The 13,562-nt window shown below is 37.2% G+C and overlaps 2 protein-coding genes across 2 annotated transcripts; one reads left to right on the forward strand and one right to left on the reverse strand.

The window, feature by feature from the left end:
* Positions 1-414: 414 nt before the first annotated feature.
* Positions 415-8,678, forward strand: LOC137944247 (notchless protein homolog). The gene is made up of 15 exons (XM_068789868.1): positions 415-492; positions 2,670-2,839; positions 2,936-3,017; positions 3,145-3,234; positions 3,375-3,500; positions 3,755-3,882; positions 4,964-5,163; positions 5,292-5,355; positions 6,525-6,635; positions 6,868-7,005; positions 7,499-7,641; positions 7,730-7,784; positions 8,027-8,083; positions 8,163-8,261; positions 8,353-8,678. The coding sequence occupies exons 2-14, from the start codon at positions 2,687-2,689 to the stop codon at positions 8,244-8,246; spliced, it is 1,431 nt and encodes a 476-aa protein (XP_068645969.1). The 5' UTR covers positions 415-492; positions 2,670-2,686; the 3' UTR covers positions 8,247-8,261; positions 8,353-8,678.
* Positions 8,679-8,925: 247 nt separating this feature from the next.
* Positions 8,926-12,169, reverse strand: LOC137944287 (pentatricopeptide repeat-containing protein At4g21705, mitochondrial-like). The gene is made up of 3 exons (XM_068789930.1): positions 11,888-12,169; positions 9,946-11,171; positions 8,926-9,087 (listed from the first exon to the last, which is right to left on the reverse strand). The coding sequence occupies exons 1-3, from the start codon at positions 12,125-12,127 to the stop codon at positions 9,069-9,071; spliced, it is 1,485 nt and encodes a 494-aa protein (XP_068646031.1). The 5' UTR covers positions 12,128-12,169; the 3' UTR covers positions 8,926-9,068.
* Positions 12,170-13,562: the final 1,393 nt, after the last annotated feature.

The following is a 13,562-nucleotide window of genomic DNA, read 5'->3' on the forward strand; positions in this document are numbered from 1 at the left end:
TTTATAATAAAAATAAATAATTATGTCTATCAAAATTAATAAATTTATTAAAAGAAGGAGGTAGGAACAAATTAAGAGTAAAGTAATTAATATGGATACAATTATATTAATTTATATAGTAAATTATTCTAATATAAGAATTAGTAATATTAAAATCCTTAATAAATAAATAAATAAATTCTCTTATTTTTATAATTTTAATTTATTTATTTTTTAGGAAATTCATATAATTTATATATTTTTTATTTTTCCTCGTTCCCTTTCTACCTTTTTATTTTTTTTCATTTTCATTTCTTTCCTTTTTTTCTGTCTCCCCTTTCTTCTTTTTTTATTTTTCCTTTTTCATTTCCTCTTGTTTACCAATTTACGTACTTGTGTCTTTTTAAAGTTTTCTTCCTTTCCGTCTTCCCTCTCATTCTCGCCGCCGCCGCAGGAACCCACTCAGACATCGCCCCCGCCGGACGACGCTGCTGCTGCCGCCGCTGCCCCCAGGTACGTCCCATTGTCTTCATGCGTTTGTTCGTGCGGGGAATGGGAGGAGACATCTCGCGCGCGGGGGAGGTCCGGGGAGGAAGGGGTAGGCCTAGGGGAGGAGAGGGGGGGAGGCCGGGGGAGAGGTTGAGGGGGGAAGGAGGGAGGAGGGGAGGAGGGGGAGAGGCCGATGGGGAAGGGGGGAGGGCGAGGCCGAGGGGGGAAGGGGAGGAGTGGAGGTCTCCTTTTTCAACTAAAACTATTGTAGTCGAAAAGAAAACCGGCATAGTCCAATTGGAAATGGTCTGCCATTAGGAGTTTGAAACATTCCTCACATGGCTCTCAATAAAACGTTGATGGCTGTGTAGTGGAAAAGTGCACCGGCATAGTCCAATTGGAAATGGTCTTCCATTAGGTGTTTGAAACATCATATGTCTCCCAATAAAATGTTGATGGCTGTCAAGTTTATGCTAGTTACTTGTTAGATACTTGTTATGCTAAATGTCGATGCTAGATACTTGTTGTACTTCATAATTTCATGCATATCAAGTTAGTTTCATATGGAAGCATTGAAAGTCATATGTTACCTGGCACGTTTAATGCAGCATTGATTTATCAAACTCCTTGTAGAGGAGGCTATTTGTAAAATAGCTAATTCTAAATGGGTTTCTGGGCGAGAAGTCACCCTTCCTATATCCTTTTCTTGATTAAATTTGGAACAAGAGTTTGCTATTGAAAAAGGGAAAAAGAAAAGAAAAGGGAGACCTCATTCCAATGTATGAAAAGGTTGTCAAAATATCTTCTCTTCTCTTTTCCGAATTTTAATAATTAATGGACATAAGAGAACATTTCTGATAGGATGATCTTCTGCCTTAATTCTTGTTCCTTGACTGTCAATCAAGTCCTCTTTTGAGTTATAATTGCACTTAAGGATGTATGAAAAGGTTGTCAAAATATCTTCTCTTCTCTTTTCTGAACTTAAATAATTAATGGACATAAGAGAATATTTCTGATAGGATGATCATCTGCCTTAGTTCTTGTTTCTTGACTGTCAATCAAATACTCTTTTGAGTCTTCTTGATAGTGGTAATCTCATGCATTTTCCTAAGTCTCGTTTCCTTTCTTGGCTAAGAAAAAGGAACAAAAATTCATACAGACAATCAAGCTGTCAATGTTCTTACTCTAGTGCTGGCCATAGTATGCAATAACAAGCACATGTGTAGCCCTTTCATGGAGACTTATTCTAGTTAAACATACCTTTTTTCTATTGTTTTGGATGTTGTTTAGGTGTATTTCGACTTCAAGGAACTGACACTAATTTAGCTCGATCTGCAATAGGAAAACAGAAATCTTCCCTAGAAGAGGATCTCTTTCTTTTGTTCCTGTAGCTTCATGTCAAGTATTTCTATTCATCTCATTAGCATTCTCATAATGAAGTTTTTGCTGAAGATTGTCTGATTGGCCTGTTGGCCAATTGCTGAGTTTACTGACAATTGTCTAAAATTCTATTGTGGAGAACATGAGGTTGTGAACATCTCCTATTGTGATGCATTACGGCTTCTGTTTCTTTCTTTCTTTTTATTGTTTTCTTTTACATTTTTCTTGTTGCTACACATTTTGTTCATGTTGTCTGATGTTCATCTGGGAAAAATTGCTAATCTGGAAATTTCTATTTCTTGTCTTTACTAACATTTCCTTGTCCTATTTTTATGTTTCCACTGGTCAACACAGTAGCCTTAAATCTAGTTCCTGCTAAAACTTTCATGTGGCAGTGTGTTCCAGGTCTGCTGTATCATGCTCTTTAATTTTCTTCAGCCTACCAATGGGTGCACATTCCCAATGTTGATATTTCTGTCTGTGAATCCCTTCTTGTTAAGGGTTTCCTGTTCGTGCTTCTTTCTTATTCAGCTTTGAGCACTTCCAGATTCACACTATAGTTGATTGAGTTAATAAAAGCATATTCTATTAAGTTAGTTCAATTGTGCAGAAATTGAGCACAAGCTGGTTATGCTATCTGTATGAACAACATTATGCTACATCATATTGGTGTTTTCAATATTGACTTTCAGCTTTTTTTCCACTTTCTATCTCTATCCAAACAAGAGAAATTAAGTTTCTCTCTCTTTCTCTCTTTCTCTCTCTCTCACTTTCAGCCTAAACCTCTTCCAAGGTTGTAACATTTATATCTTCATGCACAGCTCCTCTTAAATCTCTAATGACGATGGAGGTGGAAGAACAGAAGGGGATGACTAATGTACTGTGTCTCTTAACGGATCCTGAAGGAACACCCCTTGGTTCTCCATTGTATCTTCCCCAGAATGCTGGTCCACAACAGCTACAGGAAGTTGTCAATAAACTTCTCTATAATGTAATATCTTGTTTTGATTATTCTCATCAGGTTTAGTTTTTTTTTTTCATATAAATGCTGATACCCTGTTCACTTTTATGCAAATTATTATTTCAGGAGGAAAAATTGCCTTATGCCTTTTATATTTCGGACCAAGAGCTTCTCCTTCAGCTTGGAACCTATTTAGAGAAGAATAAAGGTTTTTCTGAAGATTTATGTTTTGTAATTTAATTTGAATAAATGTTTTTTGAAATTGTTTTAGATCATAACTTGTTTAACGGTGGACACTCCATGATATTAACACTTGTTTATTGATAATACTGCAGTATCGGTGGAAAAGGTACTCCAAATTATATACCAACCTCAAGCCATTTTCAGAATTCGTCCAGTTAATCGTTGTTCTGCAACTATTGCTGGTATAGCTCTTTGTTCTATTTATAATTACTTTTTATGCTACAGCTATGTGAATATAAACATTGAATTGCAACAGAAAACTCCTAATGCTTTCTTTGTGAAGATTTATTAAGCTTTTGTACTTGGTCTTTCTGCTGAATAGGTCATACGGAGGCTGTTCTTTCTGTTGCTTTTAGTCCTGATGGACAGCAGTTAGCTAGTGGTTCCGGTGATACTACTGTTCGCTTATGGGACCTCAACACCCAAACTCCGTTGTACACCTGTACAGGTATGAGCATGCTTCTTGTCCATTCTTTACGTGCAGCCTATCATGTTGTGATGCATATATTTCTCAAATCCAAGTTCGTCTAAGTTTGTGTATTGGACTATTGATGCAGCATGCTGCAATAGGGTTTTTTGGAGCTATTCTTAATTTTATCTTTCAATTTAATCTTCTCTGATTTTTCAAAGAAAATGAAATCCTCTATTCAGATTTTATGTTTTGAGATTTTTCTAAACCTGCCCCTTCAAATATTTTTTCAGGTCACAACAATTGGGTCCTTGCTATCGCATGGTCCCCAGATGGAAAGCATCTTGTGAGTGGCAGCAAGACAGGGGAAATTATAAGTTGGGACCCACAGACTGGAAAACCATCAGGAAACCCCTTCAAGGTTATATCTGCATATTTTAACCATAAGAATTTATTCCTTTTCTCTGTTCTTACATTTTATCATTTTTCAAGTGTTCACTTGCATTTGACATTGCTTTAACTGATTTTCTCCATTTTTCATGGCATATCTCTGGAAATTCACACTGTAATAGTTAAAGCATGCTCTTGAACTAACGAGGAAACCAGGTATCTGGAATCTGTAGATCTTTTTCATCCAAATAAGTTATCCATTAAATCTTCATGGGAGAGATGCAACTGGTCCTTTTTTTTGCTCCTTTCAGTCATTGCAATTCCGTGGAAGTTGAGTTTATAACTCTGTTTCAAAATTTGAACAAATATGCCCATAACTTTTTGGACCTTCTTCTCGTTGAAGTGGATTCCTTAACTGTCATTAGCCAGGCCTTTAAAAACTCTTCCCTCCTTGCTGTCTTTTGTATTGTTTGACGAGTTTGGAGACCTATATCACACACTTGATTATTGCATGGAGACCTGACCCAAGAACAGCACATAGTATTGCTATTTGCTGGTTCCTTTGCTAGACTTGTGCTTCGCGACAAACACCTTGTTGTGGGCAGCACTCTCCCCCCTCTGTTACTTGTGATTTTTTATCCGAATATTGCAATTTTTGTTTTGTGCTTGTTTCCTCTGAAATCTCTTTCTATTGTGATAAAGCAATGGCTTTTGATCTCCAACCTGTTCTGGCTTGAGGAATTCAGTAAAAATTTTCCTAGCTGGCGCTTCTTTCCACCAGATGTTTAATTGGAAAGCATGTCAAGGGGCCATGGAAGTTCTTGACTTTGTTCTTACAACAATAGTAATCAGGAAATTAATTATATGCTTTTGTTTGGGTTTGAAAAGAATGAGCTTGAACTTTATCCTAAAAACTATCAGTTAATTTTTAATTTGTCCAGTATTCTTGGACTAGTATGAAAGTAAAATTATCCAGTCATTTAAGCTCTGTGTATATAGCTCCTTGTGCTGTGACCAAGTCATCTAATGAGTTATGCATCCCTCATACTCCTCTTTGTTATTTCTTTCCTTCATAACAGGATTTTATACTGGCATTGTTTGCTATATTTCAGGGCCACAAGAAGTGGATTACAGGAATTTCCTGGGAGCCAGTACACCTGCAGGCTCCATGTCGTAGATTTGTTAGTTCTAGTAAAGATGGAGATGCACGGATTTGGGATGTCTCACTGAGGAAGTGTGTTATCTGCCTTACTGGCCACACACTTGCAGTAACTTGTGTGAAGTGGGGTGGGGATGGAATGATTTATACAGGGTAATGAGAACTTCCTTTTTCCAATTGTTCTTTCTTACTTCTTTCTCCTTCTATCAAGCTCTTCTATCTTCAGAGTTTTTTACCTACAAAAATCTTAGTTGCTGATATTCTCTCTGCTACTTGTGCAGTTCACAGGACTGTACAATAAAAGTATGGGAAACTACACAAGGCAAGCTAGTGCGTGAACTTAAGGTAGTGTTCTTTGCTGATTTTAAATATCAGATGTGTTGATGATGAGTATTATTGTTATCTTTGTTACTATTACCACAACTGTGACTGTGTAAATTAATTTAAAGAAGGAAGATGCTATAAGGACCTCCTGAAAGAATTTTAGCATCAAATCATTATGAACAATGCCAAAAAGCAAATCACTTATAGAATGAAAGGCAGAAACCTAGGAGCATGTAGCGAATTTCTTAACTCTTTCATGGTAAACATGACTGCATCAGATATACAGATGACTGGACGGTGCTTTTTTGTCACTGTTGGGGTCAAAATTTTGTGAAAGATTATGGAGTTTTCTCTCTTTTAGGTAATTGTAAAGTATTAGTAGAATCGCTTCAGTGATCAGTACTACCGAATGGAAAATTTATAACTTTTATGATGTATAGAGATTCTTTATTGGGGTATCGAACTGCATAGCAGGAACAGATGGCAAGATGATTATATTATTTTTTCATAAAAGTGAGCAAGTATAAGAGAATTGTGAGTGTTGCATAGAAGTAAAGCTTGATGTAGTGTAAGGCTTAGGGATCCTATTGACTAAAGGAGCCCGTAGCTTCCTGACCTTCAGAATATCTTCCAATGGCTTCAAGGTAGATTGCTTTAGAAACCTAAGAACTCCATGTGATGCTCAGTTGATCCAGTGTCTTTCGTGACAGCTTTGACATGTGTTGTAGGGGATTTATCTTTTTATTAGTGATTAATGCAAGCAGCTTTACTGGAGTTGGAGACGATGGAAAGCAGAAGGAGACACCAAATTGATGAGGAATATTACCCCAAAAATGGGTTAATTCCCAAACAAGAAACTTCTTTTTTCTACAATTTCCTCCATGGATTGCTGGAACCATCCCAAAAGTGACTACATCTATGTCAAGACAAAATTGCCACTTGGCTTTGACTTTTCCGGAGTTTAAAGAAGCATTGTTCCTGAATCTAGTCTCCTGTTATTATGTCTAACATATGCTTTTTTTATTTTTTGAACTAGGATGGACTTTATTGTTTTTTTTATTTTATCATTTTGTGCTCTCTCTATTAAAAAATCATTTGGTGCAATGTCTTTTCCTCTCTACACATTTGGATTTCATTTGCAGAGGATTTGTGTATCTACCTGTCTCTAACTTCTGCCCTGTATTCTCAAGGGGCATGGTCATTGGGTTAACTCTCTTGCTCTGAGCACCGAGTATATTCTTCGAACTGGGGCGTTTGATCATACTAGAAAACATTATTCTGATCCAGAAGAAATGAAATCGGTAATCTACACTTTCTTTCTTCTTTTTTCTTTTTACCTTCCCCTCCAAAAATTGTAAATTGAATGACATCCTTGCCACACTCATAGCTGTTGTTAGAATATCATTGTAAATCGTTATTAAAAGGAATGTTATTGTAAACTAGTGCAGCTGCACCTTGCAGCAATTGATAGTGCTATTAAGTGAGTCTTGGCGTCCCATCTCTGACATTTTATCTGTGTGTTATATATTTTAGGCAGCTCTTGAGAGGTACAACAAAATGAAAGGTAATGCTCCAGAAAGACTGGTGTCAGGATCTGACGACTTCACCATGTTTCTGTGGGAACCTGCTATCAGCAAGCATCCCAAAGAACGTTTAACAGGTCATCAACAGGTGAAGATGTCTCTCCTTCATTCCATTTTAGTGCTACCTGTCTGTTGCCCCTTTTCTACTACTTCCTGGTTTTGGTAAGATCATTTCACTTTTCAAAATAAAAGAGAGCTCAAACAAGGAAAAGAGAAAAAGAAGTGAACATTACTTTCTAATGTAAACAGATGATCATTTGTTAATTCTGTTTATTGAACATCTGAATTCTATGCTAATTCCAAAAAAGTTCAAAATAAACTTGTTGCTCATAGAAATACTTTTCTTTATTGCCCAATGGAGTTTTGTGCAAATAGTTTTTTAAAATCTAATCACTTCAGAGCTTAAGCTATATTTATTCAAAATTATAGCAGTTCTGCTTAGAAAGTGTTTATTTGTACCTGAAATGGAGAATTGGTGGTCACCAGATCTGATAGATTCCTTTTCAAAACACTTTTTATACCCGTCAAGAATTTAGAAAATTAAGATAAGCAATGCTTACTGCTCTTTGTCGGTTCTGTAGCTGGTAAACCACGTTTACTTTTCACCTGATGGGCATTGGATTGCGAGCGCTTCATTTGACAAATCTGTCAAATTGTGGAATGGTACCACTGGAACATTTGTTGCAGCATTTCGAGGTCATGTCGGTCCTGTATATCAAATAAGGTTCAATAACAGTGTTCTTTATTTTCTTCTAGTATTTCATCTCGTCTTTTTTTACATATAATTTTAGGTCTTTCATTTAATCATGCAGCTGGTCTGCTGACAGCAGACTTCTCCTTAGTGGAAGCAAGGATTCAACACTCAAGGTATTTTTTTTATTTTTATTTTTGATAAAGAAAATAATGGTTTTGGACCTCAAGGTATTTTCTTGTACAACCACTTCCTCTGAAGTGATACCTTAAAAAAAGGAGCTAAAATATTTTGTTTCCTTTGTTTTCCATGCTCTCTTGGTTGTTTGGTGGACTTATCTAGGTTTGGGATATTAGGGCAGAAAAGCTAAAACATGATCTCTTTCTCCTGTATTCACTGTATTTGATGATCTCTTCAGGTTTGGGATATCAGGACACGGAAGCTAAAACAGGATCTTCCAGGCCACGCAGATGAGGTTTGTTACGCCTGAACTTTAAGTCTGATTTTCGTGTGTCGTCGGAAACTCAATGATTTGTTTCTTTTCTTTTGAAAAGGTTTTTGCTGTGGATTGGAGTCCAGATGGTGAGAAGGTCGCATCCGGTGGCAAGGACAGAGTACTGAAATTGTGGATGAACTAGATAGAAAGGCTGAAGGTAAATATATGTACTGCACATTGAGATTCTTCCAATTTTGAGGGAAGAAAATGGATGAAATTATCTCATTTTCTCTGCATCCCATATTCAGATATCTTGTGTTCAAACGAGGGGCATCATCGTTGTCACCATCTACAAAACTGTGGCTCTGGCAAATTGCAAAGGTTGAAGCTGGGTGTTCCACTTCTCAAAAGAGCAAGCAGAAAGCATAGCCACTTTACTAATACATTCAGATTCATGTTGTGAATCATTGTAACTTAACTGATGAGCCTTGGAAACAGTTTGAACATCTTGGATAATACTCACTTTAATGTGTTTTATCATCTCCGTTGAGATCGTACATCTCGTTGTTGAGTAACATGGATGGCCTTGTTTAACACGAAGAATCTAAATGGTGACATGATAGCAATGGCACAGTTTTACCTACTAAGTCGCCTGGACATTCCAGTACCAAAGCTTACACTGAACAGAGTAACAAACAAACTGTCAGGACATCCATATCAGTTGATAGAAATAAGAATGGACATTCAATAGATGTAAGAACAAATAATATATATAACATGAGACGTGATTCGTTGTAACAGTTCAACGACTTGGCATTTACTCATTCATATGGTCTTTAGGTCCGGTTCATAATCATTTATGAACATTGGCATGTCATTATGAAAATTTCTTTATTAACATATTCTTTCTTTTACCTCTCCCTCATCTTCTCCCACGAGTCCCATTTCATCTCTCCTCTGCTCTATGAATTTCTCCCTCTTCCCCTCTTATATCATTATTCCCTTCTCACTTGAGTCACCAGAATCATCTTATCGACAAATCACTGTAACAAACAAGGAAAATACTGAAAAAGGGAAAGAAGATAAACAAACGACAGGGATGCAAAATTGAAGAAAAAATGAAGACATAAAGATCGACTTCATAGAAAGAAAAGAAATGTAAAACGCTAAACTGGCCACAAAGCCCGACTCATCATGTGCTTTAAAACTCCACATGTCCCACATGTATGAAGTTAGAAGATGCCTTTACATTATGATAATAATCAAGACTTTTGCCATGCATTGAAAAAAGTACACCAATACATCAATACTATATACAAGCAAAACGGTTTCTCAAACAAGAACAAGACTCCTCTATTAAGAGGTTATCAAGGCTATTAGTTATGTCAGTTACACTTTCTTTTGTACAACTATGTCAACTGTCATTTGCAACTTCTTGGGATTTAGATGAAATCAGAAATCCGAAGTAAATTACAAAGCACCTCTCTGTTTCCTGAAGAGTATATCCATACCAGTATATGCTTTCATAATCCATTCTTAATAACAAATGCCTTCCTACCATATTTTACTATTCATTCCTTTTAATTCATTAACCTGTCACAATAAGAATGACTAGTGTATGAGAGAAGAGATGGACAATAAGGCACTGTTACAGGCCTGTGGAAAATCTAGCAAGCATAGACAAACTTTTGATAGAAGGACAAGAACCACTTCAAACCATCTCTAAAAATTCCCAAGCATTTTCATTATCCAGACACCAAATTCGATCCATTTAAGGCCATACAGGAAAAACTATGGAATGATAATCACAGGTCAGTAAGGTTTAGTGAACTAGCCATGCAGGGTGTGTACCCACAGCAGAACTCATCCATTTATATTACCAGTAAGCAGTAGGCACTTACTCATGCCATGATCCCAAAATCTCTTTGGTCACCTTGTCAGGCTTTATATTATTAATCTCCATGCTCTCCAAAATCTCTTTATACTCTTTCCCCTCTCTAATATTTGCCTTGATCAGGGTATGATACATGCCTCTGTCCATTGGGATTACAGCAGATAGCAACCCAACAAAACCCTCAACCTCTTCAACCCTCCCTTCCTCTCCCAACCATCGCAATAGTTTCTTAATCACTGTAGGCCTAGGCCTCCAGCCTTCATTTCCGGGGTATGACGATATCGCCTTCTTCATATACTCAAAGGCCTTTCCCATGTCATCCTTCTCTCCAAATGCAGCAGCTAAAATCCCGAAACTATTAGGTATTGGAACTTTTCCTTTCTTCATGATCTCTTCAAGCATGGCCTCAGCCTTCTCCAGCATGCCCTTTTGACAATACCCAATGAGGAGCACATTTGGCACTCGGAAATCGAAATTGTTTGTACAAGTCTCCCACTCCTTCAACAAAGATTTTGCATCTTCAAACTCGTTAAGTTCTACCAAAGCACCTAGCATTGAAATGTAATCCTTGTTAATCACTTTCATACGTGCCTTTCTACACTTCCATAGCCTGTCCACCTCCAATTTGTTTCCAAGAGAGCCATTCAGTGTAATCAAAATGTTATAACCTTCTGCCTTGGATCTTCCTTTCAGCTTCTCTTCTGATTTCTTCAGGGCTGAAACAGCCTTATCAGTTAGACCAGCTTTTATGTACACATTTGCTACATCAGCGTAAAAGTTCCAATCCATTAAGTGAGCTTGACCCTCCACTTCTTCTAAAATTTTCTCCATCCCTTCAACATCAGATCTTTTACCATAAGAATTAATGCAGATTCTGTAGCTGAAAGTGTCAGGCACCACCTTGTTTTCCTTCATCTGAGCCAGCAATTCGGGGATCTTCTCATACTGACCTGTATTAGCATAGAGGCCCATGAGTTCATTATAAGGTGAAGCCGATGAACCAAAACCCAACTCTATCATTTTCTGCATATGAGAAAGAGATCTCTCAGTTAATTTTTCTCTTACATAACAGTCCAACAGCGCTTTGTAAGTCTTCTGATTTAGGTCATTTTCGTTCAAATTATTGAAGTAGGTTTCTACAGACTCCAATCCACGAACTCTGCCAATCAGATCCAATTGCACGGCACGATCAGTTGATTTTAGACTGCAATTGACGCCCATCCACTCGGAGACCTGCATCCAAAGAGCAAGCCGCATACAACTATACCACCAAAATGTAAAATCAAATACAAATACAGAAGGCTTTTACTGTATAACAAATCCATTATCGGTTCCATGAAGGTCCATAGACATAAAAAGATTTACAGTGTGCACAATAAGAAGGGAATTCAGCATGAGCTTAACTCTCCAAAAGTTGTTTTCAGGTTTCAATTTACTCGGCTACTCTGACATTTGTTTTAAGAATTACTCTCATTCTCACTTATTCTCCTAAAGTATCAGCCACACAACATTTTGGAAAGAAGAAAATAAACCGTTGTTTCATTCTGTTACTACCATAGTCCAGGTGAACTTTCGAGATATATACCTAAAACCCAGAAACTGTTCTTCAGGAATCATGTTCCTGCCACAGTCAAAAGCACTCATCAACGAAGAGAAGGAGTGGTTGCAGTCCTCAATTTTCAGAGACCGTCATCATTTTCAGTCCATCGTTGAATTCAGCACAGAAAACCAACTACTCAACAACTTCTAATCAGTGGAACGAAATCAACCACTTCCAAAAATGAATCTGTACCAATGCCATTACATAGGTTCATTCAACCTCTCCCACGACCAGGGGGAATAGTCAAATCGAAATAGATTCGGTTCAAGATGATGCATGACATCTGTTGTAATGACTGAACTCAATAAGTAATGAAGGATTTGTTCAAACGGAAGGAAAAAAAATGCACCTCTAACGCCTGCGTATACCGACGGCGCATTCGTAGATCTCGAATGATCCAAGTAAGCTCCCCCCTGCTAACTATCTCCCCTTTATCCGCCCGTCTATCGAGCTCAGGAACGAGGCTGATGTTCGGGTTCCCTAGAGGAGAGAGTTGGTTGTAGAGAGTGTTCTGAACACGTCGCCTCGACGCGTATGGTCTAACCGCAGAGAAACGGCTCCACTGGAAGGTCTGTTGGAGACGATTCATTGTCGAGAAGAGAGAGGGAGACACGAGGGAGTCTGCTAATGCCTTTGCTCTCCGCAAGCTTCCGGACACGAGAGGGTTTTAGTCTTTATTTGTTTACTTGGATGGCCTCTCTATGCGTCTAACAGAAAAGTTTGTCATTGAAAAACTTCCACACTATGAAAATCCGGACACATTGAAGTTTTGAAAAGCTGCCTCGTTGATTAGTTTGATTATCCACTGATTTCATTGATTGTAGAAGACGGAATGAAAAACGAATCGCGTTTCGTTCATTCAATCATTAACCTTCCTTGGACTGCGGATTTGAGTGATTCTGATGGTACATGTAGTTTTAGAGGAATGGAAAACGAATCCGTTGCGAAAGCAAAATCCCTTAAAAATGTCTCATTTCCTTCTCTGTTTGCTGCAAGTTTGATTTCTTTCTTCACCGGGTAAGTTTACTTCATCGTGTTCTCTTTACCATTTCGATCTCTGTTAGTACCGTTTACATTCTGGTTTGGTTCGATCTCTTTGGTAGAGGGGCCTTCTGTCATCGTCCTCCATCCTCTCTCTCAGCCCTTTTTTCTTCTCTAAAAACAGTTCGACAGTTTGATTCTCTTTTAATGTTTCACAGTTTCCACTCAACAGTTCTGCTCGAAGCCAGAAGCTGCTCAGCTTCGTTGTTTTGGTTCATCAATCTCGTTGTCATGTTGTTACTGTTACAGCAGAGACTGGAGAGCTGCAATCGAAGAAGAGGCTCCTCTTGAAGAGCTGGATCAATAAATCAGGATTGGAGATGACACCATGGATTCTTTAAAGAGCTACCCAAATAACCAATTAATGATCATTCTCATTCATTTTTCTCTGTTCTAAAATGAAAATAAGCATAATAAATAAATCTCTACTATCAAACTGCGAGGGTTCATACTCAAATAGTTTGGCCAGATCACAGAGTTCAAATTCTATCAAATTATTTCTCTAAGGAGAAAAATAAGATTGGAAAATAAAGAGAAGTTATGAGCCTAAACCCTAATACCCAATGCCATTAAAGTTACATGCTACAAAAGAAAAAAGATATAAGAGGACAAACACTAACTTGCATAATTACAATTTTATCCTATATCTATAAAAATTGTCTTTATTTACTATCCATGCCACCCCTACACACTTGGGTATCTTTTAAATGGAATTAAAATTGGTAATTATTCAAGTTGGAAGAACATTTTTTTGTGAATTAAAGTAAAAAGATTAATATATTATTTCTTAAAATAAGATATAATATCATTCAAGTTGCAATTAAATTTTCATTTATGTTCATAAATGAGCTACATTTTTTTTAATTTTATTTAGATAAGATATGAATAATATCTTAAAACTTGTTTCAAATTTTTTTTCTTAAAACTTGGTATTAAGATATCATTGTATCACCTTATAGGTGGCTACTCATGAATCATGATTA

This window comes from Aristolochia californica, unplaced genomic scaffold (assembly GCF_029961685.1).
Source record: "Aristolochia californica isolate CCGP_79_NKW_82.1479 unplaced genomic scaffold, dmAriCali1.0.hap1 SCAF_11, whole genome shotgun sequence".
NCBI classification, from domain to species: domain Eukaryota; kingdom Viridiplantae; phylum Streptophyta; class Magnoliopsida; order Piperales; family Aristolochiaceae; genus Aristolochia; species Aristolochia californica.

What these genes read in the sequence shown, in the direction of transcription:
- LOC137944247 (XM_068789868.1), top strand. Translation starts at nt 2,687, where the DNA reads ATGACGATGGAGGTGGAAGAACAGAAGGGGATGACTAATGTACTGTGT. An exon ending in TCAATAAACTTCTCTATAAT is followed by an intron (nt 2,840 to 2,935) that starts GTAATATCTTGT and finishes TTATTATTTCAG; the next exon opens with GAGGAAAAATTGCCTTATGC. An exon ending in GGTCCTGTATATCAAATAAG is followed by an intron (nt 7,642 to 7,729) that starts GTTCAATAACAG and finishes TTAATCATGCAG; the next exon opens with CTGGTCTGCTGACAGCAGAC.
- LOC137944287 (XM_068789930.1), bottom strand. Translation starts at nt 12,127, where the DNA reads ATGAATCGTCTCCAACAGACCTTCCAGTGGAGCCGTTTCTCTGCGGTT. An exon ending in GGTATACGCAGGCGTTAGAG is followed by an intron (nt 11,172 to 11,887) that starts GTGCATTTTTTT and finishes CTTTGGATGCAG; the next exon opens with GTCTCCGAGTGGATGGGCGT.